Below are 26,188 nucleotides of genomic sequence, written 5' to 3'. Positions count from 1 at the left end.
TTAGGCATGAGGACATGAAAAACGGTAAAGACCATTTAAACCAGACCCACCCGCACTATATTAGCCTATACCAACAGATTAGTGCAGGTGAAACTGATGGCAGATTAGAGCCATGATAGGGGCTCCATTTTAGAAGGGTCTATCTTGTATATTGATTGTATATTGATGTACTCCGGATTTCATGTTTTTGCTTTTTCTCTTACAGAATCCATACTACTGAGACTAAAAGAAAGTTGTTGCTCATACATTCTTTACATGGGCACTGTCATTTAAACAGGATTTTTAATATTTTATTCCTTATGCCAAATAAATAACTTTTGTAATTGGCTTCTAAAAAAACAAAAACAAAAAATGTTTTATGTTAGTTTTTTGGCTGTATACTTCTGGGACCCGGGGTCTCCCTTATTTGCAGGAGACCAAACTCAGGAAGTGTTTCTCTGTACTGAGCTTGATTGACAGCGGAACATACTAAACTGCACAGATTGAAAGCTGCTACACAGAGCTTGACATTTCCTATTCATCACAGCACTGCAACCATGTAAGGGTAGGAGTGGTCCCCCAGCAGGCTTCAGTGATGTCATGCATGCTAGGAAATGCCCACTTTCTTTTGCTGGTAGATTGCACTATGTGAGCAAGAAGACCAGTAAGATACACAGCTTTTTAAAGCTCTGACATTTTTTTAAGGGTGGGAGGGGTGTTAGGAGTAGTTAGGGAACCTAGCCTGAGTTAGTTTAGAAAAGGTTTTTTTTAGTGACAGGTATTCCTTAAAGGAAAACTGTCACATATTTTCTCCCGCACTATCCACATGTACTGGTGGATAGTGCGGGAGACACTGATTAAAACGAGTCCTACCTTGGTCTGATCCGCGCCACCGTTCGCCCGCAATTGTAGTTTTAATCTCTGTGTATATCCTGCTGTAACTGGCAAAGGCGGGGCTTCTGCGGGCTAACTGACACTGACGTCAGCGTCGCGCCGCTCATGAATATTCATCCCTTCTGTTCTCCCTCTCTTCGCAGCTCCTAACCAGAGGGAGGGAGGGGATGAATATTCATGAGCGGCGCTGACATCAGTGTCAGTTAGCCCGCAGAAGCCACATGTGGATAGTGCGGGAGGAAATATGTGACAGTTTTCCTTTAAGCCTGATGGTGATAATATTGCAGCACATTGAGACTATGCATAGTGTTTCAAACTAGGGATCAACACAGGCCCATTCACACAAGTCAATCGTGGAGGGTCTCAGTGGTCGGACCCCATGCAATCTGTTCCTGATGCAAGTCAAACAGTTTGGTCTCCTCCCGACCTTGCAGGAGACCAAACTCAGGAGGTATGTGTGGGGCATGGTGAGGCACAGCTTCAGTGATGTCACACCTGCTGGGGAACACCCACTTTCTCCTGCCGGGAGCTCACACAATGTGAACAGGGGGGAAAGGTATGATACAGAGCTTTTTAAAGCTCAGAAAAAAATTTAAGGGCAGGAGGGGTGTTGGGAGGAGTTAGGAAATCTAATCTGAGTTAGTTTAGAAAATATCGTTTGATGACAGGTACTCTTTAAAGGGTTACTCCGCTCCCCAGAGTTCAGGAACTCAATGTTCACATTGAGTTCCTGAACGCTGTGTGCGGGCTTCCGTGTTCACGCCCGCCCCCTCGTGACGTCACGGCCTGCCCCCTCAATGAGTCTATGGGAAGGGGACGTGACGGCCGTCACGCCCCCTCCCATAGACTTGCATTAAGGGGGCGGGACGGGACGTGACGTCACATGACGGGCGTGAACACGGAAGCCCGCACAAAGCGTTCAGGAACTCAATGTTATAAAATATCATTCATCCTGGACTGAAGATTTTCCTAACTAACTTTAATAGGGAAGCCAAAATCTGTGGCATTTCAATCTTAAAGGGTCACTCTCATTAAAATAAATTTTTGCTATTGCAATCCTTATGGTAAATAAAAAATATTCCTAATATACTTTGTTTAAAAAAATGAAGTTTTCTATGTTTTATTTGTGCTTAAAAAAGCTCAAGAGCACATTTTCCCCCATCTCATACACAGACTTAGGACCAAGGTCCAAACACAGAAAGTGCAGCCTGGAGTGTGTCCATCCTCATCCAATCATAGCTCCTCTCACACTTAAAGGGGTACACCGCCCCTAGACATCTTATCCCCTATCCAAAGGATAGGGGATAAGATGTCAGATCGCCGCGGTCCCGCTGCTGAGGAGTCCCGGGATCCCCGCTGCAGCACCGCGCTATCATTACAGCACAGAGCGAGTTCGGCGATACGGGGGACGGAGCAGCGTGACATCATGGCTCTGCCCCTCGTGACATCACGGCCCGTTCCCTTAATGCAAGTCTATGGCAGGGGGCGTGACGACCGCCACGCCCCCTCCCATAGACTTGTATTGAAAGGGGCGGACCATGACATCACAAGGGGCGGGGCCGTGACGTAACGATGCTCCGGCCCCTGTATTGCCTGTCATTACGTGCAGAGCGAACTCGCTCTGTGCTGTAATGATAGCGCGGTGCCGCAGCAGGGATCCCAGAACTCCCCAGCAGTGGGACCGCGGCGATCTGAAATCTTATCCCCTATCCTTTGGATAGGGGATAAGATGTCTAGGGGTGGAGTACCCCTTTAACTGCCATATGCTGTTGGTTGGATACATCCCCCCTCAGCACTCCAGGCTGCACTTTCTGTGTTTGGACCTCGGTCCTAAGTCTGTGAATAAGATGGGGAAAAATGTGCTCTTGAGCTTTTTAAGCACAAATAAAACATAGAAAACTTCTTTTTTTTTTTTTTTTTAAACATTAAAAACAGTATATTAGAAATATATATATTTTTTTTTACCATAAGGAGTGCAACAGCAAAAACTTGTTTTAATGAGAGTGCCCATTTAAGTCAACATACCCTTGAACAGTGGTCTCCAAACTGTGGACCTCTAGCTGTTGCAAAACTACAACTCCCAGCATGCTGGGAGCTGTAATTTTGCAACAGCTGGAGGTCCACCGTTTGGAGACCACTACTTTAGAATGTCAATTATCTCATTTATCCTTTCATATGAAATCCATCAGACACCACTTCTTCTGCTGCCCATCACACAGTGTACTAGTGCAGTGGTCCCCAAACTGTGGCCCTCCAGATGTTGCAAAACTACAACTCCCAGCATGCCTGGACAGCCAACGGCTGTCCAGGCATGCTGGGAGTTGGAGTTTTGCAACATCCGGAGGGCCACAATTTGGGGGCCACTCTACTAGTGGCTACACCCCTACATCCACCAGTCAATGAGCTCTTCTTACCTGAACCACCAGGCTATCTCCAGATTTTCTGTACAGGACCTCACAATTAGAAGTGGCACAGGGTGATCTAGCATCACTAAGGACTTTGGATTCCTCAGTGCTTCTCTGATATATCTTGATCTGGTGCCCATTTAACAAGGGGGTGCCAGTCATCCTGGAAGTCCTGGCAAAGTGCAGAAAAGTCCCATAAAAAACTAGGATGAGCAGCATGACACAATGGTGACTCCTGAGATGGGCTGGCATCCATACACATCTTCCATCTTCCATCATTAGTAAAATAAATCAGGTTTTGGGGGCATCAGCCTGGCATCCTGATCTCTGTGGCACAGCTTGCTGGGCTCTGAACTGGTGATACAATGTTGCACGGAACTTGTCACATTGTTGTGCAAATAAAAAAAAAAACTAGTACTTCCAGGAGGAGAGGAAGGACTTAGGAGAGTTTTAGGAATGTGAGATCCCTCCTCCTGGCTGAGATTGGTGCACTCAGCAGTAATGTGAGCCCTCTCCTTCCTCCCACCATCTTTGCAGCCTCTTGTATGTTCTGTGCATCATGGGATTTGTAGTGAGGTTTCTGGGCAAAACTTCCATGGAAACTTTTCTTGAGTTGAGAACTTACACTATTTACCCTGAGGCTCTGCACCTAACAATAGGGTCATAGCAGCACATGATAGAGAGGTGGGGATAGGTAGAGTGAGGTCTTCTGGCCATGGCTAGTGGGGGCTGCTCGTCTGATCTGGTGCTGACCTTCTCAGTGGACTCCCTGCAGGTGGACCCTGGGCTGCTGGCAACTGCTGTGGTGCTGGGCATTCTGCTGGGGGTGGTCGTTGCAGGACTCCTCTGTTGGTATGTGTTCCTGCCTCTACTCTCTAGGAAGGTAGGTGTATTTCATGTATCTCTGTGTAACAGTGTTTACCAGTGTTCTTATAGCGCCCACCATGCAGTAGATCATGTTTATTCTTTTTTATGTGTATTAGGCTGATTTCACACTATAAAATTGATCAGTTATAAAAAAAAAAATGAAAATCCCATTATAGTCTATGCGATTTTTACATTATACATTTTAAAGGGGTACTCCGCCCCTAGACATCTTATCCCCCTTTCCAAAGGATAGGGGATAAGATGTCAGATCGTGGGGGTCCCGCCGCTGGGGACCCCCGGGATCTACCATGCAGCACCCACCTTTGGGTATGTTCACACGCGCAGATTTTTTAGCTGGTTTTCCGCTGCGTATTTGAAAGTGGGCGGGCTCATCTTGGCTGTCCGCAGCCGATTTTCCGCGGCGGAATGTACACTGCGGAAAGCCCGCCGCAAGCCCCATGGAAGTCAGTAGGGACTGTGGCAGATTTTCCACAGCGTAAATTCCGCTGCGGAAAATCTGCCGCGGACAGCCGAGAAGCGCCCGCCCACTTTTAAATACGCAGCTGAAAACCCGCAAAAAATTCAGCGCGTGTGAACGTACCCTTAAGCGGCTTCCGGAACCGCTGGAGGACCTCAGGCTGAGTCCATCTCGACCACGAGGACGGAGCATGGTGACGTCACGGCTCCGCCCCCATGTGACTTCACGCTCCACCCCATCAATGCAAGTCTATTGGAGGGTCGTGACAGCTGTCACGCCCCCTCCTATAGGCTTGCATTGAGGGGGCGGATCGTGACGTCACACGGGGCGGAGCCGTGATGTCACTATGCTCCTTCCCCGTGATCGCCAGCAATCAGACCCGGAGCGAACACGATCCGGAGACTGATTCTAATGGGGTGCGGCGTGGAAGATCACGGGGGACCCCCGCGATCGGGCATCTTATCCCCTATCCTTTGGATAGGGGATAAGATGTCTTAGCGCCGGTGCATTGCCGTAGAATGAGATTTGCTATAGAATGAGATGCTCCGCCTCCATCACATCCTATTGGCTCACTCTTGTCACGTGACATATTTAAACGTCACGCATCGCTGCGCACAGCAGTGTCAGTTTGGCTATCACAGGGAGAGGATCTCCTCTCCCTGTGATAGCTGAAGCTGCACGGAGCTCACATGGGCTCTGTGGGCCGACAGAAGTTCACACATTTACGCAGCTCATAGGGCTGGCTCATATACATTTACTGTTGATCCACAGCGCTAACGGGATCCCGATGCCCGATGGCGCTGTCATCAGTGTGCGTCCCCGCGGGCGCCCCACGCCTGCAGCTCTACTCCCCGTCCCGTTAACGCTCAGGGAGGGGGAACAGAAAGTAGAGCATCGGGCGCAGGTTACGTTATTTGCGTAGTGCTGCGCATGCGCAGTACTACTTTACCTGCGCCCGATGCTCTACTTTCTGTTCCCCGCTCCCTGAGCGTTAACGGGATGGGGAGTAGAGCTGCGGGGGACGGGGAGTAGAGCTGCGGGCATGGGGCGCTCGGGGGGACGCACACTGATGACAGCGCCATCGGGCATAGGAATCCCCATAGTGCTGTGGATCGCTCCCTGAGTGTTAACAGGGGACGGGGAGTAGAGCTGCGGAGGACGGGGAGTAGAGCTGCGGAGGACGGGGAGTAGAGCTGCGGAGGACGGGGAGTAGAGCTGCGGGGGACAGGGAGTACAGCGGCGGGGGACGGGGAGTAGAGCTGCGAACGTGGGGCGCTCGCGGGGACGCACACTGATGACAGCGCCATCGGGCATAGGGATCCCTATAGCGCTGTGGATCAACAGTACATGTAATAATAGAGTAAGTGTATATGAGGCAGCCGTATGAGCTGCGTACATGTGTGAACTTCTGTCGGCCCACAGAGGCCATGAGAGCTCCGTGCAGCTTCAGCTATCACAGGGTGATCCTCTCCCTGTGATAGCCAAACTGACACTGCTGTGCGCATCGATGCGTGATGTTTAAATATGTCACGTGACAAGAGTGAGCCAATAGGATGTGATGGAGGCGGACCATCTCATTCTATGGCAAATCTCATTCTACGGCAATGCACCGGAGTACCCCTTTAACCAGTTATAGCCCGTTATTAATAACGGGTGAATGAACAGGAGAAATAGTGCATGCACTATTTCTCCTGTTACTATCTTCCGTCATAAAATAATGTCCGTTATTATTAACTGGCTATAACGGGTTAAAACGCATAATGGAAAAATCGCATAGACTATAATGGGATTTTCTAACGGCCGTTTTTGAGGTTTTTTATAACTGAACATTGAACGGATCATTAAAACGGATCAATGTTATAGTGTGAAAGCAGCCTTACATGCACCGTCAGTAGATCATGTTTATTATTTCTATATGTGTTATACAGTCATGGGCGTAAATGTTGGCACCCCTGAATTTTTTTCAAGAAAATTCTGTATTTCTCACAGAAAAGGATTGCAGTAACACATGTTTTGCTATACACATGTTTATTCCTTTTGTGTGTATTGGAACTAAACCAAAAAAGGAGGGAAAAAAGCAAATTGGACACAATGTCACACCAAACTCCAAAAATGTGCTGGACAAAATTATTGGGACCTTTTCAAAATTGTGGAAAAATAAGATTGTTCCAAGCATGTGATGCTCCTTTAAACTCACCTGGGGCAAGTTACAGGTGTGGGCAATATAAAAATAACACCTGATAGCAGATAAAAGGAGAGAAGTTCACTTAGTCTTTTGCATTGTGTGTCTGTGTGTGCCACACTTAGCATGGACAACAGAAAGAGAAGAGAACTGTCTGAGGACCAAAATTGTGGAAAAATATCAAACAATCTCAAGGTTGCAAGTTCATCTCCAGAGATCTAGATTTGCCTTTGTCCACAGTGCGCAACATTATCAAGAAGTTTGCAACCCATGGCACTGTAGCTAATCTCCCTGGGCGTGGACGAAGAGAAAAATCTATGCAAGGTGTCAACGCAGGATAGTCCTGATGGTGGATAAGCAGCCCCAAACAAGTTCCAAAGATATTCAAGCTGTCCTGCAGGCTCAGGGAGCATCAGTGTCAGCGCAAACTATCCCTCGACATTTAAATGAAATGAAACGCTATGGCAGGAGACCCAGGAGGACCCCACTGCTGACACAGACATAAAAAAAACAAGACTACATTTTGCCTAAATGAACTTGAGTAAGCCAAAATCCTTCTGGGAAAACGTCTTGTGGACAGATGAGACCAAGACAGAGCTTTTTGGTGAAGCCCATCATTCTACTGTTTACCGAAAATAGAAAGAGGCCTACAAAGAAAAGAACAAAGTACCTACAGTGAATTATGGTGAAGGTTAAATTAGGGCTGGCCGGTATACCGGTTCATACCGAATACCGAAATTTTTGTGCTGCACGATATGAATTTTAATCCATACCGCGATACCGGTTTGGCCCCTCCCCCTCGGGAATGAATGAATCAGCCCAGCGCTGCGCTGTCCCCATCAGGGTACTACTCACATGTCACCCGCATGCGCTGCCCTCCTCGTCCTGTTTGTTGCGGCCGCCGGCGCTGACACTCTGTACCAGTGGTCTCCAACCTGCGGACCCCCAGATGTTGCAAAACTACAACTCCCAGCAGCCAACGGCTGTCCGGGCATGCTGGGAGTTGTTGTTTTGCAACAATAATTTTGTCCAGCCCATTTTTGGAGTTTGGTGTGACATTATGTCCAATTTGCTTTTTTCCTCCCCTTTTTTGGTTGTTAGGGAATAAACATGTATAACAAAACGTGTTACTGCAATCCTTTTCTGTGAGACATACTTAATTTTCTTGGAAAATCTCAGGGGTGCCAACATTTACGGCCATGACTGTATATCCAAGGAGTAAGTAGAGAATTCGGGAGTGAGGAAAGGAAACCCTAAATCATTTATCCAGTGGGATACTTCTATATACAATGCCACACCTGTTCACAGGTTGCGTGTGTTTTTGCAGTTCAGCTTCATTTCGTAATATTCATTCATATATTCAATGGGATTGTGCAGCACTGTGCACACAGCGGAATTTCCGTGGTAGGTGTTTGGCTGTCCGGACAAGCTGGGAGTAGAAGTTTTGCAACAACTGGATGCACCCTGGTTGGCAAACACTCTGTAAGATTATATTCACATGGCCGATTTTTTTGCAAAATGTCCACTCAAAAAACTGTCTGAGCTGTGCACTCTTACAGCGGGGGAGACATCCTCCTGCTGTGAGCCTAAAACACCCTGAAGAAAATGGTTACAACACAGTGGAGTTGATTACGTGACAAGAACCCAAGAACCAATGGTAGAGGGCGGTTGTGCGCGTCTCAGCCAATCAAAGATTCTTAGGGGACTCAGCACTTTTCAGTGTTGTAGTATCACATTCGGCCGCAGATCAGGCAGACATTCCGCAGAAAGTAGGTGCTGGCAGAAGATGCCGATGGTAGGACCTCTCGAAAATGTGCTGTCTCCACCGAAAGCAATGCATTTCCAAACAAACTCCACAGAAATAATCATCATGTCAATTCTTCCTGCGTAGGCCGGAATCAGAATTTCCATGTTCCATTTTTCTGCAGAGGAAATTCCGCCATTTGCATGGTGCAGCAGAGTTCTATTGAAAACGGTTTTCAAGCGGAACAAGGTTCAAAAATTCTGCTTGGAAATTCCGTCGTGTGAACATCATTTAAGGAGGAAATCCCTAGATACATTGGACAGTTTTTGCATACCAAAGTTTAAATTTTTAGTTTTATTTTATCTGTATTTATATATCTAGGGACCCACCAGGGGGAATTTTAAAGTGGTACTCCGGCTCTAAGACATCTTATCCCCTATTCAAAGGATAGGGGATAAGATGCCTGATAGCGGGGTCCTGCTGCTGGAGACCCCCGCAATCTTTCATGCAGCACCCCGCTATCATCAGCCACCGAAGCAACCATCGCTGCAGGTCTGATGAATCACGATCACGGGGCCAGAGTATCGTGATGTCATGACTCCGCCCCCTCAATGCAAGCCTATGGGAGGGTGTGTGTCGGCTGTCACGCCCCCTTCCATAGGCTTCCATTGAGGGGGCTTATCGTGATGTCACACGGGGCGGATCCGTGACGTCATGATACTCCGGCCCCGTGATCATGATTCTTCACACCCGGAGTGATGTTTGCTCCGGAGGCTGATGATAGCGGGGTGCTGCATGAAAGATTGCGGGACCCCAGCGATCAGGCATATTGTCCCCTATCCTTTGGATAGGAAAATAAGATGTCTTAGGGCCGAAATACCCCTTTTAATTGAATCTCCTCTAAGGGGAGCCATCTCCAATTTGCTGCGTGCTACAAGTCTCCCATCTTTTGTATTCCTTTGTCCTTGTATTGGAGGAACAACCTAGGTTAAACTTGGGGTTTTGCCATAGTGGTAAATCGTTAGAACAGGAAAGGCCATAATGGGGGTACAATTTTTGTCCATGTAAGGCTGGGTTCACACTACGTTTTGTCCCATACGGGAGCGCATACGGCAGGGGGAGCTAAAATCTTGCGCTCCCGTATGTGACCGTATGCGCTCCCGTATGCCATTCATTTCAATGAGCCGACCGGAGTGAAACGTTCGGTCCGGTCGGCTCATTTTTGCGCCGTATGCGCTTTTACAACCGGACCTAAAACCGTGGTTGACCACAGTTTTAGGTCCGGTTGTAAAAGCGCATACGGCGCAAAAATGAGCCGACCGGACCGAACGTTTCACTCCGGTCGGCTCATTGAAATGAATGGCATACGGGAGCGCATACGGTCACATACGGGAGCGCGAGATTTTAGCTCCCTCCTGCCGTATGCGCTCCCGTATGGGACAAAACGTAGTGTGAACCCAGCCTAACTACTGGATCTTTCAGAAGTGTTTGACTGTTTATATGGGTACTCCAGAGGGAAAAAAATTAAATCAACCGGTGCCAGAACGTTATAAAGATATGTAAATTCCTTCTATTGAAAAATATTTCAGTACTTATCAGCTGCTGTATGCTCCAGAGGAAGTTGTGTATTCCAGTCTGACCACAGTGCTCTCTGCTGTCTCTCTGTCTATGGCAGGAATGTCCAGAGCAGGAGAGGTTTGCTATGGGGATTTGCTTCTACTCTGGACAGTTCCGGACACGGACAGAGGTGTCAGCAGAGAGCACTGTGGTCAGACAGAAAAGAACTATACAACTTGCTTTAGAGTATACAGCAGCTAAGTACTAGGAGGTTGAAAATTTTAAAATAGAAATAATTTACAAAGCGGTATAGCTTTCTGGCACCAGTATATTTGAATTGTTTTTCCATTTGGGAGTACCCCTTTAACCAGTGATGGTAGATCTGTTTGTTTAGCGTGCAGAAGTGCCAGCTGGTCCCATGACTGACAGCTACCTTATGGTTACAGTTACCTATTCATGCCTATTCATATATACTTTCTATTTACCATACACTTTGTGAGATATTGGTTTCTCAATCTTCAACCTTTCCAACCATGCTCAGTATCTACAAAAATCTTACAGTCAGTTTTTAGAATATAGAAGTGTGGCTAGGAAGATAACCTCGCTTACTATGCTCATATTATATACACTTAAAATGAGTGACCCCCTCCCATGCAAACATGTAAAATTGTGGGGCTCAGCAATATCCTAGATAAGAACCGGGGTGCTACCTGACATTGAATAAACATCCAACAGATGAATCAATGTTAGAAGAGATGCACGCCCGATTGGACAATGTTGTACAAAATACCAAATTTTATTCAAGATACACAAAATATACAAAAAGTACAAAATCTGCATAAGACAAGACACTTATTAAAAACATGTAAAAAGGCTCAAACTGAGCTGCAGTACAGCAACCGGAAGACACTGCGGGTGTCACCCCAGGGCAGGGGCTTTGTAATAATATAACACCCCCCCCCCCCCCCCCCGTCCTGGTAAAATGTGCCTGTGTTACCTCCTAGAGAGACATGAATACTACAAATGTGTTCCCGATAACATGCATAAAAATGTAGAGCACAATTACAAAACAATGATACGGTGTGTATAGAGAGACCTAAAAAAAAAGGAATCAAGGTATCATGCAGACCAGCTTAAAATCAACAATGCATAAGACAAATAGATAAACAATATATAAAGTTGAAATAAAAATAAGCAGGTATACAACCATCTCATAGGAGGAAGCAATCAGGCAGAATCAGGACAAGAGGAACAGTGAGGTATATGAGCCCATGTCCAACAAGGACCCTCCCGAGACCCGGCACATACATTATACCTGCATAGACTGTAGCTCAGTCTATTATTCAGACACAATAGTGCTGTAACCCACATCCTGGAGAGCCCATCATTAGCGGAGAATAATGTAAAAGAAAAGGGAACATGGGCTCCTTGTAATACAAGAGGGTCACTCAGGATCATAAGTAACAATAACCACCGAGAGGCTCATTCCCTTCTTGAGAGTGATGATGGTTGTTACCATGCCAATATACACTGCTCAAAAAAAATAAAAGGAACGCTTAAACAACACAATGTAACTCCAAGTCAATCACACTTCTGTGAAATCACACTGTCCACTCAGGAAGCAGCACTGATTGACAAACAATTTCACATGCTATTGTGTAAATGGAACCGACAACAGGTGGAAATTATAGGCAATTAGCAAGACACCCCCACAAAGGAGTGGTTCTGCAGGTGACCACAGACCACTTTTCAGTGCCTATGCTTCCTGGCTTATGTTTTGGTCACTTTTGAATGCTGGCGGTGCTTTCACTCTAGTGGTAGCATGAGTCTACAACCCACACAAGTGGCTCAAGTAGTGCAGCTCATCCAGGATGGCACTTCAATGCGAGCTGTGGCAAGAAGGTTTGCTGTGTCAGTCAGCGTAGTGTCCAGAGCATGGAGGCGCTACCAGGAGACGGGCCAGTATATCAGGAGATATGGAGTAGGCTGTAGGAGGGCAACAACTAAGCAGCAGGACCGCTACTTCTGCCTTTGTGCAAGGGGGAGCAAGAGGAGCACTGCCAGAGCCCTGCAAAATGACCCCCCAGGAGGCCACAAATGTGCAAGTGTCCACTCAAATGGTCCGAAACAGACTCCATGAGGGTGGTATGAGGGCCCAACATCCACAGATGGGGGTTGTGCTTACAGCCAAACACCACGTTTGGCATTTGCCAGCGAACACTAAGATTGGCAAATTTGCCACTGGCACCCTGTGCTCTTCACAGATGAAAGCAGGTTAACACTGAGCACATGTGACAGACTGGAGACACAGTGGAGAACGTTCTGCTGCCTGCAACATCCTCCAGCATGACCGGTTTGGCGGTGGGTCAGTAATGGTGTGGGATGGCATTTCTTTGGGGGGCCGCACAGTCCTCCATGTGCTTGCCAGAGGTAGCCTGACTGCCATTAGATACCGAGATGAGATCCTCAGACCCCTTGTGAGACCATGTGCTGGTACAGTTGGCCCTGGGTTCCTCCTAATGCAAGACAATGCTAGACCTCATGTGGCTGGAATGTGTCAGCAGTTCCTGCAAGAGGAAGGCATTGATGCTATGGACTGGCCCACCCGTTCCCCAGACCTGACTCCGATTTTAGCACATCTGGGACATCATGTCTCGCTCCATCCACCAACGCTACATTGCACCACAGACTGTCCATGAGTTGGTGGATGCTTTAGACCAGGTCTGGGAGGACATCCCTCAAAAGACCATCCGCCACCTCATCAGGAGCATGCCCAGGCATTGTAGGGAGGTCATACGGGTACATAGATGCCACACACACTACTGAGCCTCATTTTGACTTGTTTTAAGGACATTACATCAAAGTTGGATCCGCCTGTAGTGGAGTTTTCCACTTTGATTTTGAGTGTAGCTCCATATCCTGACCACCATGGGTTGATAAATTTGATTTCCATTGATAATTTTTGTGTGATTTTGGTGTCAGCACATTGAACTATGTAAAGACGAAAGTATTTCATACGATTAGTTCGTTCGTTCAGATCTAGGATGTGTTATCTTAGTGTTCCCTTTATTCTTTTTGAGCAGTGTATATACAAGTATTTCTCGAAACTGTCACTTGGATCAGAGATATGACAGTCAGGGCCTTGTGAGATTACTCTGTGTCCCTACAGCTCTGCTAACATTTCAGCAGCATGTTGATGTCTTCTGCGGTCCCCATATGCTGTTCTTCAAACTGGGTTATTAGTAGGATGCTCTTATGTGATAACCAACATGCAGGCTTTGCTGGTCTCCCCCCGGGAATATAAAACGTGACATTCTAAATTATTACCGTCAATCAGTGTTTGTAGAGAGTCATTGTCGCACTGGCAAAAAAATTAGTTGAATCTTGTATTTTCTCTAAAAGAGATAATACAGAAGATTACCTTTTCGGGAGCAGATGTGTGGTGGCGGAATTGGGATAAAGCCTTGTGGGGGTGTAGGGTAGTTAGGGTGTTGCTGTTGCTGTCTACCTAGACATTTATATACAGCTCTCTATAACATTTAGTCTCAAGCTGTCTAAACATTTTGAAATATCACCACATTTTTCTTTTTTTTGCCACGATGAGTCACCTGTTAGTACACAGAAGGGTATATTGGCTTGCCCGAGACTCTCTACCAATAAGGATGGCTACTAGGGTCAATCGGCTACACGCTACTTACCCCTAGAACACAACAGTATAACCTACCTAGGTTACCTTTAGAAATACGTGTTTAATTCTAAGCTTGCAAGAGCATCTACTGGCCAGGTAGAGCATCTAACACACGTAATACAGAGAAGAGAAATATGAGTGTACCTAACAGTGGCAGGAATTGGCTACAATTCCTAAGTGTTTCTTGAATGTGAAATATATTTTTATTTTTGTGTATGTACTGAAGAAGAATGAGGTAGTACATTTTAAGTGAGTTTTTTAAGTACTATGTGTGCAAGTACTGCTTACTATTTAGTCTTGCTATCTTAAGGGTAAGTTACCCTGTTATTTTTGTTGAGACATGCTAGCGATTGGTGACTGGAATGCTACTCTCAGAGGAGCCAAGAGAGTCACCTATTTAACAACTTCTAAAACACCTTTTAGCATTTTTATACATTTATATGTACATGTGTACAAGAATTATTTACGTATTTTTTTTTCTTGTGTACACGTGCATCTAGCGGACCTTTTCCGTGTACAACCATTACTTACTTTTTTATGTACACAGACACAAAGCAATTTTTCTGTGTACAGGAACCCTATATATTTTTATTATACAAGCTTACTCATTTATTATCACTCCAACAAGGTTCAGGCACATACACCTGATAAGTGCAAATTTTAGCAAGAGAGTCCTATGAATAAAGGGTTATGTACATAAAATGGACGTGTAAGGATCTGCAGTCCACCTACACTAGGAGTCTATATTTCACGGTTGTCCCAAATCAACCGGGCACAGAAACTTACGAATCTCCTACTGGCTAGTAGTCTCTTGACGTGATGGTCAGGCACAAAGCTTGATGGTTACGTTGCTGAACTTGAAACTGGAACAATCTTAGCACAGTCCTGCTAGGCACATGTCTTGAACTTGGTTACTGAAAAAAACAAAAGTGGTTAGCATAGAAAAGCAATAAACATTACTTTACAGTCCTTCAAAAGACGTTTCTCCTGAATCTTCTTGTGCCTCTTGTAGATCCTCCATACCTCCCAACATCTGGAGCAGGCGAGGAGTTAATGTAACTCTCCCACACCGGAAGAGGGCCTTGGTACATATGTTGGTACCTGTGCAGGAGGCAAACTCTCCACGTCGGAAGAGGGCCTTGGTACATACGTTGGTACCTGTGCAGGAGGCAAACTCTCATTGCTCCGAGAGGGTCTAGGTACGGTCTTTGGTGCCCATAATTTAGGCTTACTTTCTTGATATTGAGCAGGACTTGGCACTTTACTGTACACAGAAGAGGATTGATGCTGTAGAGGCTCCTCCTCCTTGAGTACGTTGGTGGAGGCATCAGGAGCAGACCAGTTCAGCCTCAGGTTGAAGGGATCCGATTCCCAATCTGTAGACGGAAAGTATTTAAAGGGAAGCTGTGTTGGGGCTGTTGGTCTTGTGACCGCTGCAGCCCATTATACACGCAGGCTCTGGACGGGGGTGTACTCCACAATTTCACCCACCTCCATGGAGTAGAACTTTTTATGAAGATATGGCCTCTGTACTGCTCGCCGGTTTACGAGGATGGTTTGCCCTGTGTGGCTATCTAGGAGTATCCCATAACCTCTGACCTTGTCGAACTTGGCCACAGTTGCTCTTCGTCGTTCTAGAGGCTCCTCCCCTTCTCTGGGATGGTCCCATTTGCGGATGAATAATGCTTACATTTCTTTAGTATTCTCCTGGTAGCGAATTCTTTCCTCAGGAGGCAAATGTACATGCTTAGGGGTGTACAGTTCTCTGTGTTGGGCCTTTAGTTTATCCATCAACTCAGCCAGCTCGGCTTCTTGACGGGCCCTTTCCCTTTGTGTGGCTGGAATTGGTGGGAGTGGCTTCCCAGGTATGGGTTGTAGAACCACATGTATATACTCGATGAGTCCCAGCTCGTCCCCAAAGATCCACTGGGGCAAATCTGGTGAGCACAGTTGTGCACTTGGCAAAGTAGATAGAGGTATTTTAGCTTCAGGGCTGGAGGAGGAAGAATAGGCCCCCCTCAGGTGGGGTACTCACTGCAGACTCTTCCAAAGTTCTGTGGTGAGGGGACAATCTCGCTGGCGATGCACCTCCAGGTGTCCCTGCGCTCTCTGCTGGAGGTGTGCCTGGCCAATCGTCGTCATCCTCAGGCAGTGGGGGAAGATTGCAGGCCCCCTCTTCATCTTATGACAACCGCTGCAGACGGTCAGCAAGTTCTTGGAAAAATCGGGCTGCGACTGCCACGACTTTCCGCTGTTCTGGCGCCATTTTGTTATCTTCACCACGTGGAACGCTGCTCTCCGGCTCCTTGTGCAGACTGTAGAGGTCGCTGTGTGTGGTGTCTTTTATAGTGGGCTTCCCCAAAATGGCGGCCGGCAGGAAGGACGTCATCGGTGCAGCCCAGACTTCCGGTCCTCCCAGAAACAACTCCTGTGTCTCCAAGTTCCCTTTCAGTTGCGACACAGCAACTTGGCAGCCACGCCCAGGGGCGTGGCGTGGCGCAGCGCGGGCCTTTTTCGCGCGCTTCTCTGGTAGCAGGTTAACTCTTGCTGTGCTGACCAGACCAGAGGATCGTAGCATGAATTTGTTTCGCAGTTTACACATTCTTGCTGTGCATCAATTTTCGCCTCCCCTTACTTTTCGCGTGGCCCCCTTGCAACTTGCACCGCTCTTGTACACTGTAATGCGGTCTGCGACACATGAATAAAGTCCGTTACTTTCTGGAGGGGAGTACACTTTCACTAGTGGCAACAGCAGTAGGCACTCACCCGAATCCTGTTCGTGCGATGCCAAAAAATGCTTGTGGTGGCGGAATTGGGATAAAGCCTTGTGGGGGTGTAGGGTAGTTAGGGTGCTGCTGTTCGGGATAGTTAAGGGCGCTGTTAACCCTTGTCACTTGTGACGCCAGGGTGAGGGTTAAATGCTGTATTCTTGGTAGGCCTATTGCCACCCTTCCCAAGAGCAATAGGTGATGCAGAAATAAAGGATTGTCCACAACCACTGTTAACTGAAAACTTGCAGGAACTTTTACTGAAGAATGCAGCATGCATTTACTGAAGAATACAGCAATAGTAAAAGTCCAGATAACAGAGTCTCTATGTATATAGCTTGAGCAGCGATTGACAGTTGGTTGGGATCAGATAAGCTCAATTTAGCTTCTTAACCTCCTTCTTAAGCTTCTTAAGCGGTATTCCCGAGCGTGACTCGGGGTTAATTTTCCCTGCCAGGATTGGTAACCCCGAGTCACGCTCGGGGTAGAATTGCAGAGTTCCCGGCCGGGCTGCACGATATATCGCGAAAGCAATGCGATATAGCGATGCGGCCCCCTGGGAAAACATGCGATTATCTGCTCTGGTCGGCTCCCGTTGCGGGGGCCGGCCAGAGCAGGTAAAGAAAAATACTAAAAGTCAGTGTTTCCCTACCAGGGGGCCTCCAGCTGTTGCAAAACTACAACTCTCAGCATGCCCGAACAGCCAAAGGCTGTCCGTGCATGCTGGGAGTAGTAGTTTCACAACAGCTGGAGGCACCCTGTTAGAAAAACACTGAGCTAAATGTAAAAGGAAAAAGTAGTAAAATAAAAAAACCTTTTGCTCACCTAGTCCCGGTCCCTGAAGATGTTGTTCCTCTCCGTGTGCTCTGGTCCCTGCTCTATTCATCTTACAGGACCTTTCACTTTTCAGCCAATCACAGGCCGCAGTGGTGTAAAACCTGTGATTGGCTGAACGGGAAAGGGCTTGTTCTGCAGCAAATACACTAGGTTTGAAATCTGCCCGGCAAACCCAGTGTATTCTGCTGCAGGACAAGGTGACAAGGGGGGGGGGGGGATGAATGTGACAAAGGGGGGGGGGATGTGACAGGGGGGGGATGTGACAAGGGGGGGGAATGTGACATGAAGGGGGGGGGGGAAATGTGACGGGGGGAATGTGACAGGGGGAGGGGATGTGACAAGAGGGGGAATGTGACATGAAGGGGGGGGGGGGTGTGACAAGGGGGGGATGTTACATGGGGAGGGGAATGTGACAGGGGGAGGGGAATGTGACAAGGGGGGGAATGTGACAAGGGGGGAATGTGACAAGGGGGGAAGAATGTGACAAGGGGGGAATGTGACAAGGGGGGAAGAATGTGACAGGGGGAGGGGAATGTAACATGAAGGGGGAGAATGTGACAAGGGGGAGAATGTGACAAGGGGGGGAATGTGACAAGGGGGGGAATGTGACAAGGGGGGGAATGTGACAGGGGGAGGGGAATGTAACAAGAAGGGGGAGAATGTGACAAGGAGGGGGGAGAATGTGACGGGGGGATGTGACAAGGGAGAGGGGAATGTGACATGAAGGGGGGGGGGGAAATGTGACGGGGGGAATGTGACAGGGGGAGGGGATGTGACAAGAGGGGGAATGTGACATGAAGGGGGGGGGTGTGACAAGGGGGGGATGTGACATGGGGAGGGGAATGTGACAGGGGGAGGGGAATGTGACAAGGGGGGGAATGTGACAAGGGGGGAATGTGACAAGGGGGGAATGTGACAAGGGGGGAAGAATGTGACAAGGGGGGAATGTGACAAGGGGGGAAGAATGTGACAGGGGGAGGGGAATGTAACATGAAGGGGGAGAATGTGACAAGGGGGGGAATGTGACAAGGGGGGGAATGTGACAAGGGGGGGAATGTGACAGGGGGAGGGGAATGTAACAAGAAGGGGAGAATGTGACAAGGGGGGGAAGAATGTGACAAGGGGGGGAATGTGACAGGGGTAGGGGAATGTAACATGAAGGGGGAGAATGTGACAAGGGGGGAATGTGACAAGGGGGGGAGAATGTGACAAGGAGGGGGGAGAATGTGACGGGGGGATGTGACAAGGGAGAGGGGGGGATGTGACGGGGGAGATGTGAAATGGGCGGGGGGGAGATGGGAAATTCAGTGCAAAAAAATTGTACCGCTTTTGGTACAAATTTCCAGAAAGAATCATACCGCCAGGGAGGTTAAGGATTGTATAGCAGAGATCCGCTGGATTTAGGGGAGTAATTAGGTCCAGTGATTTTGCGATGAGTAGCGGGGAATTGCTTAGTCTATCCGCTATGTTAGAGGCCAAGGCCGCAAGGCTTTGGCCTAGTAAATCATCTTGTAAGCTGCGGAGGTCCTACCTCTTCCAGAGTCAGCAACCCAAGAAAGGAATCAAGATGGTGCAGGTCCCTTATGTGGGCAGGGGCTGGCCGTTTTGGATTGGTCCGTAACAACTGTCACTCACCGTTACAGAGCATTGTGGGTGAACACGTCACGGGAACCTCCAAAGGTCCTGTAGCAAAACCATAGAGTTCTGAACTAATCACGTGACCCACAGGTCCTGCTACGCTTGAATAGGTAGGCAACTAAATATATACATATACAGTGGTCCCTCAACATACGATGGTAATTCGTTCCAAACGAGCCATCGTTTGTCTAATCCATCGTATGTTGATGGTGACCCGGGCCTCCGCTGGGCTCTCCTGGTCTTCTCCGGTCCTCCGCTGTCTTCTCAGGTCCTCCGCTGTCTTCTCAGGTCCTCCGCTGTCTTCTCCGGTCCTCCGCTGTCTTCCGCAAGGCCTTACTGGGCCTGCGTAGCGACGTCATTACGCTGCTGCGTACGCCATTCCTATTGGATGACTTGCGCAGCAGCGTATTTATGTCATCGTAGAGGGCCGAGAAGACACTGGAGGACCAGCGCTGGACCTGGAGGGCACCCCGGGGCATCGTGGAGGGGTAAGTAATACTTACCGCAGCACACGGGGAACATTAAGCTGCTATCCGGCAGCAGCTTAAGCATTTTGCTCTGCCGGATAGCACTTAATGCGATGGCCCCGACATAAAAAAAAGCATCGTATGTCGATTTGATCATATGTCGGGGCCATCGTAGGTCGGGGGGGTCACTGTATTTATATTGATAAGAACCTATATACAGTCATTGACTAACTAAGGGGTGACAAGGGGAAAACTACAAAAGAGGGACCCCGACGTCCTAGGGACTCTGACTATGGGGACCTCTGCAAAGGTAACGTATAAAATACGGTACCGGTACACCACAGATGGATGTTGAAAGTGACACTTCAACCTTGACTATATATAATATATTTTAAAAATTTGGAGCTGAATCATATTGGTGACCTAAATCAATATCAGATTGGTGGGATCCCGACATTAGACACCCTGCTGATCAGCTGTTTGCCAAATTTACAGTATTGGCATACACAGAGAGCAGAGCTGAAAGCAGACAGCACCATACATTGTGTTGTGGCCATGCTGGGTTACTGCAGCTCAGTTCTTCTATAGGAGCTGAGCTGCAGTAATCCAGCATGGCCAGTATACATGTACGGAGCTGTCTGTTTTCGGCTCTGCACTCTGGGGGAGATTTATCAAAACCAGGAAAAGTTGCCCAGTTACCCATAGCAACCAATAAGATCACTTCTTTCATTTTGCAGAGGCCTTGTTAAAAATGAAGGAAGCAATTTGATTGGTTGCTATGGGCACCAGGGCAACTTTTCCTCTGTGCAGGTTTTAATAAATCCCCCCCCCCCCTGTGTATACCAATGCTCTGATGCTTCATCTCTCTCATATACCCCATTCTGTCAATGGACATACATAGCCCTGAAACAGCTTATAGAAACTGAAATGTCGCAGTTTAACAGGGGGGTGTTTGGTAAAAATCCTGAGTTTGATCAGTAACTATTGTGCAAGTTGGAAAATACTGCTATAGAGAAAATGGGAAAAGGAAAAATTACATTACACAATCTACACATTGTCATAACATTTGTAAAAAAAATAAATCACTTTGATTTGCCTCCACTTTCTGATTGGTAAGAATCAGACTGCAGGAATACAGCCCTGTACTCATAAAAACAACTGTGCCGCACAGCTCACCCAGTCAATAGGAGTGTTGCTGTGCAGGATATAGGTTGAAGAAACATCTCCCCCTTTATTTTTGGGTTAGTCGGAGGTCCCCTGTTTGGACCTACAACAATTATAAGCTTATGGCACTTTCTAGCATTATCCTATGACATTATTAATACCTTTAAAATGAAATCAGGCAAAATATTCACAGCAAAGTTGGAGTTTGGTAAGCACTGAATTATTTATTTTAACACTTTTACAGAATGTTAATTATTCCAGCAGGTCCTTCAGTACACTACTGAAATTATCTGAGCTGAATGCTAAAATGTCATCAGATGTCCTTTATTATACATGGATGTTAAAGATATCAGAGGTTCACAAACTTGATTGTTACGTAAACTGAATCTGAATAGGATAACAGTCAGTGAACTGTCCCACAGACTTAAGCAATCTTTATTATTTTGTATGCAAAGTTGATGTAACGTCTGTCAGTCACGGACACGTATGCCGCAATACTTACTGATTAAAAGTCAGAGCTGTCAGGTATTAAATTGGGGCCTGCAATCAGACATCTTATCCTCTATCCTTTGCCTAGAGGATAAGATGTCTCAGGGTGAAATACCACTTTAAGTCTTGATCACCTCTGGGAATATCCTTATTTATAATAAACACTTCAATGATCGGACAAATATGGTGGCTGGGAACCATTGCTGGACAAGCAATGGGTCCCAGCCACTTACTTTTCCTGGCAAATGGAGCAGAAGGTGCCATATTCCCAATCCCCATATACCCAGAAAGGCATAGTGATGGCTAGAGATGAGCAAATCTTCCGAAAATGCATTTTGGGTTGATTCACTACAATCGGCCATTGAATATGATTTGGATTCTTTTTTGACAGCAGGGGTTAATGTCATCTGCCCCTAGGGTAATAACATCTGCCCTTAACACACCCTTACCACTCATCTCTATAGAAGAGCCAGAGATACAGAGCGGGTGTATCTCCAGCTCTCCCATAGTGATGATTGAGGGGTTATGTCGGCCACCACTTGTGCCATGGTCAACACACTACATTCACGGGGAGAGCCTGAGCGCCTTGAAGGAATTTGCGAGGGTCTGACCTTGTGTAGGCTACCTGACAATTTGTTGCTGTTTTATTTGTTTGGTGTTTATAACAAATTGACTATCCGGTACTTATATTAGAAAAATGCACATTAGTATTAGGGATCGTCCGATTATCGGTTTGGTCGATATTATCGGCCGATATTCACGATTTTGGACGTTATCGGTATCGGCAATATTGCCAATAATCTGATAATGCAACTACCGCCAATCCCCCCCCCCCGTGCCCACCACCGAATCCCACTCCCCACCGCACCCCCACCGCCCCGGCCACAGACCGCCGCTGCCCCATTGCCTCCCCCATCCCTGGTTTTATAATTACCGGGGGGCCTGGGGTCCGTGCTACTTCTGGCTTCTGCGGCGTTCTGCGTTACGCTGTGTGCTGCGCAATGACGAGTGACGTCCTCAACGTGACGTCACCGTCAGTGTGCACAGTGACAGCTAAGGACGCCGCAGGAGCCAGACGTAGCGCAGACCCCGGGAACAGGTAATTATAAAACTGGGGATGGGGGAGGCAATGGGGCAATGGCGGTGTTTGGACTAAGGACAGGCAGGGGGAGGGAAGCGGGTGGCGGCGGTCTCTGGTCCCGCACCCGCTTTAAATCAATTATCTGCAGCCGCTTCTTCGGGCCTGAAAGGCCACAGATTATCGGTATCTGCCCTAAAAAATCGATATCGGTCGATCCCTAATTAGTATACATAATACCCAATTGCATCAGTGCAAGCAGCAAAACATACATATGACAAATATAGAAAGAATAAACAATGATGTGAAGTTAGCTTCTTATTAATACACATGATATACTGACAGTTCATGTAACATAACAAATATAGAAAGAATAAACATCTACTAACAGTTCTTGGAATATATAACAGAAAAATAAAAAATAAACATGATCTACTGAAAATGCTTGTAACATATAACAAATATAAAAAGAATGAACACAATCTACTGACGGTGCATGTAACGTATACTAAATATAAAAAGAATAAACACAATCTACCGGCAGTGCATATAACGTATATTAAATATAAAAACAATAAACACAATCTACCGGCAGTGCATGTAACGTATACTAAATATAAGAAGAATAAACACAATCTACCGGCAGTGCATGTAACGTATACTAAATATAAGAAGAATAAACACAATCTACCGGCAGTGCATGTAATGTATATTAAATATAAAAAGAATAAACACAATCTACCGGCAGTGCATGTAATGTATATTAAATATAAAAAGAATAAACACAATCTACCGGCAGTGCATGTAACGTATACTAAATATAAAAAGAATAAACACAATTTACTACATCTACTTTATTCTCGTTTCAGTTCTTGCAGGCTGTAAACGGATTAAAAACAGTTTTAAAAAAAATCCCATTCATGTCAATGGGACTTTTTTACAATCCGTTTACATCCGTTTGTACCAGTCCGCACTCCTTTCCGTTCTTTTTTACGGCAGAAAAAACGGCTCATGCTGTGTTTTTTTTCTTCCGCAAGGAAAAATGAATACAGTAAATTTAACATTGAAGTCTATGGAAAACAGATGAGCTTTAATGTCATCCGTTTGCATCAGTTTTTTTCAATCCGTTTTTTGATCTGTTTTTACTTCTGAGCATGCTCAGAACCAAAAGAATAATTTTATTTTTTTTGGTTTATTAACTGAACAATAACGGATCCAAACGGACCGTTAGCATCCATTATTGTCCGTTTTTTTTTTTTTTTTATGGGAGAAGAACGGGGTGGGTCTAGACGGCCGTGTGAACACAGCCTTAGTCGACAAATATGTTTTGATGTATTTAAAATGTAATGCAACTCATCCTCAAGCCAGTCATTACCATGTTCTGTAGTTGTAATGCAGTGTTTCCTAACTAAGGTGCCTCCAGCTGTTGCAAAACTACAACTCCCAGCATGCCCGGACAGCCTTTGGCTATCCGGGTATGCTGGGAGTTGTAGTTTTGCAACAGCTGGAGGCACCCTGGTTGGGAAACACTGCTGATATGAATAGTTACAGGTCATTTCCTCCATTACATATGCAACCCCAATTGCCCGTACTGTTGATGAACCGTTTGCTCTCTATAGAGAATATTAGAGGTGCTGCTATCTGAGTATATAGGAAGCAGATATTTCGCACCTTTCAAGTATTGCAGGAGTGATTAGTGAGCGTAACAACATGTGGGAGAAGGGTGAGGGATCAAGTGGCTGCTGGCGGAGGGAAGTGAGAAGATTAAAGAGGGAGCCGTCTGCAGGAGAAGGAGGGAGCAGAGAGGTGACCATAAATAAGGAGACTTTAACAAATGTCACATTTAAAGGGGTTATCCGGGGAAAAACTTTTTTTTTTTTTTATATATATATCAACTGGCTCCAGAAAGTTAAACAGATTTGTAAATTACTTCTATTAAAAATCTTAATCCTTTCAGTACTTATGAGCTGCTGAAGTCGAGTTGTTCTTTTCTGTCTAAGTGCTCTCTGATGACACGTGTCTCGGGAACTGCCCAGTTTAGAAGCAAATCCCCATAGCAAACCTCTTCTACTCTGTGCCATTCCCGAGACAAGCAGAGATGTCAACAGAGAGCACTGTTGCCAGATAGAAGAGAACAACTCAACTTCAGCAGCTGATAATTATTGGAAGGATTAAGATTTTTTTAATAGAAGTAATTTACAAATCTGTTTAGCTTTTTGGAGCTAGTTGATATATTAAAAAAAAGTTTTTTTTCCCCTGGAATACCCCTTTAACGAAGTGTCAAGCTTGACTTTGTCCATCATGAACATGCAGCGCTGGAATTTTAAGGTACCGCCGGGATATTGGTCATGACTGAGGTTGATATTTTAAGGTTGGAAATGGGGAAATGCAGTATTATCAGGGCATTAGTTTTAATATATATTTTTTTTTATTTCTTTAATTTTCTTTGTTGACCCCCTTCTTGTAGTCTTGTGTGTTCTGGTGATATCTCCTTGATGATGTGTACATCCAAAGCCATTGCTTTTAAAGGGATTTTCTGGCTTTTAGCAAAATGGATCATGGGGCAGGGCATGGGTGGATAAGAAAAAAAAAAATACTAGCCCCTAAATCACTCCCAGTACCGCCTCTCTGGATTGACCATGATGTCACCTTCAAGGAGTACTCCGGTGAAAAAACAAAAAACTAAATTCAAATCAACTGGTGGCAGAAAGTTAAACAGATATGTAAATTACTTCTATTTAAAAATCTTAATCCTTCCAGTACTTATCAGCTGGTGTATGCCCCAGAGGAAAGATGTGTAGTTCTTTTCAGTGGTGTGTCAGAAACTGTCCAGGGCATCAGCAAATCCCCATAGCAAACCTCTCCTGCTCTAGACAGTTCCTGACACGGAGAGAGGTGGCAGCAGAGAGTACTGTACAAGAAAAGCTGCATTTTTATAAACTTTGACAACCCCTAGAAATTTTTAACAAGGTTTACTCTTTTTTGACCCACAGCTATAGATTTAGGTAGTTTGGTAAAATTGTCCTTTTTCTGCAACGATAAATGTTTTTAAATTAAGGTTTTTTGTTGTTGCGGTTTTTTTTCCCCCCTACTGCAGGTAAAGGAAAAAGTTGTGACTTTGGAGAAGAACAAGCCTGATGTTAACCAAGTCAACCAGGATGCAGCTTCCAAACCACAAAAGAAGACGAAAGCAAAAAACTCCAAACTGTTGCCCTTGGAAGAGGTATGTTGTTATTATGCCATGGAAGTGTAGATTGCTGGAAGTTTACTTTTATACTGTTAATTCCAAACATTGCTGCTTTGGCATCCAACTTAGATTATTAGAACAGATAGAAGTGAACTCGCACTCATCGGGTAACTTGCAAAAGTGAAGATCTTTATTGGTGTCCCAACATACAGGACGGTAACAGACCATTACAAAACGGACCCTGGCGGTAGCAGGCGGAGGTAGCGTTCAAGGGCAATGGACCTTGTTGCTCACCTTAGCTTCATCAGGCCCCTTGAGGGACAGACCGTTTCGCTCATCTGATCTTCATCAGGCCCCTTGAGGGATGGACCGTTTCGCTCACCTGAGCTTCATCAGGCCCCTTGAGGGACAGACCATTTTGCTCACCTGAGCTTCATCAGGCCCCTTGAGGGACTGACCGTGTCGCTCATCTGAGCTTCATCAGGCCCCTTGAGGGGCATGATGAAGTTCAGGTGAGCGACACGGTCTGTTGCCCTTGAACGCCACCCACGCCTGCTACTGCCCGGGTCCGTTTTGTACCCGTCTGTTGCCGTCTTGTATGTTAGGACACCAATAAAGATCTTTGCTTTTGCAATTTACCCGGTGAGTGCGAGTTCACTTCTATCTGTTCTACTATTAGATTGACTGCATATCTATGAACTTATAAGCATCAGCTCCAGTTCTGAGTTCTGAGGCTCGAATATCAGACCATTGAGAGTCAGCCGGT

General features: G+C 46.3%; 2 protein-coding genes across 4 annotated transcripts in view; one reads left to right on the top strand and one right to left on the bottom strand.

The window, feature by feature from the left end:
* Window positions 1–3,695, bottom strand: part of EVC2 (EvC ciliary complex subunit 2) — a 164,903-nt gene extending 161,208 nt beyond the window's left edge. Inside the window, exon 1 of one of the 2 annotated variants that reach the window (XM_056555125.1) lies at window positions 3,288–3,695. In XM_056555125.1, coding sequence (XP_056411100.1) covers window positions 3,288–3,557 — 270 coding nt within the window. In that variant the 5' untranslated portion in view covers window positions 3,558–3,695. Of the gene's footprint in view, window positions 1–852; window positions 949–3,287 lie in introns of those variants that run through there. The other variant, XM_056555126.1, reaches the window with a different exon arrangement.
* EVC (EvC ciliary complex subunit 1) overlaps window positions 1–26,188 on the top strand; it is a 144,008-nt gene that overhangs the window by 12,392 nt on the left and 105,428 nt on the right. Inside the window, exons 1-2 of one of the 2 annotated variants that reach the window (XM_056555128.1) lie at window positions 3,826–4,161; window positions 25,333–25,458. In XM_056555128.1, the coding sequence (XP_056411103.1) occupies window positions 3,994–4,161; window positions 25,333–25,458 (294 nt within the window). In that variant the 5' untranslated portion in view covers window positions 3,826–3,993. Of the gene's footprint in view, window positions 1–3,825; window positions 4,162–25,332; window positions 25,459–26,188 lie in introns of those variants that run through there. The other variant, XM_056555129.1, reaches the window with a different exon arrangement.

This window comes from Hyla sarda, chromosome 1, assembly GCF_029499605.1.
Source record: "Hyla sarda isolate aHylSar1 chromosome 1, aHylSar1.hap1, whole genome shotgun sequence".
Lineage (NCBI taxonomy): Eukaryota > Metazoa > Chordata > Amphibia > Anura > Hylidae > Hyla > Hyla sarda.
Note: the sequence above shows the minus strand (reverse complement) of the source record. Positions and strands in the feature narration are given on the sequence as shown.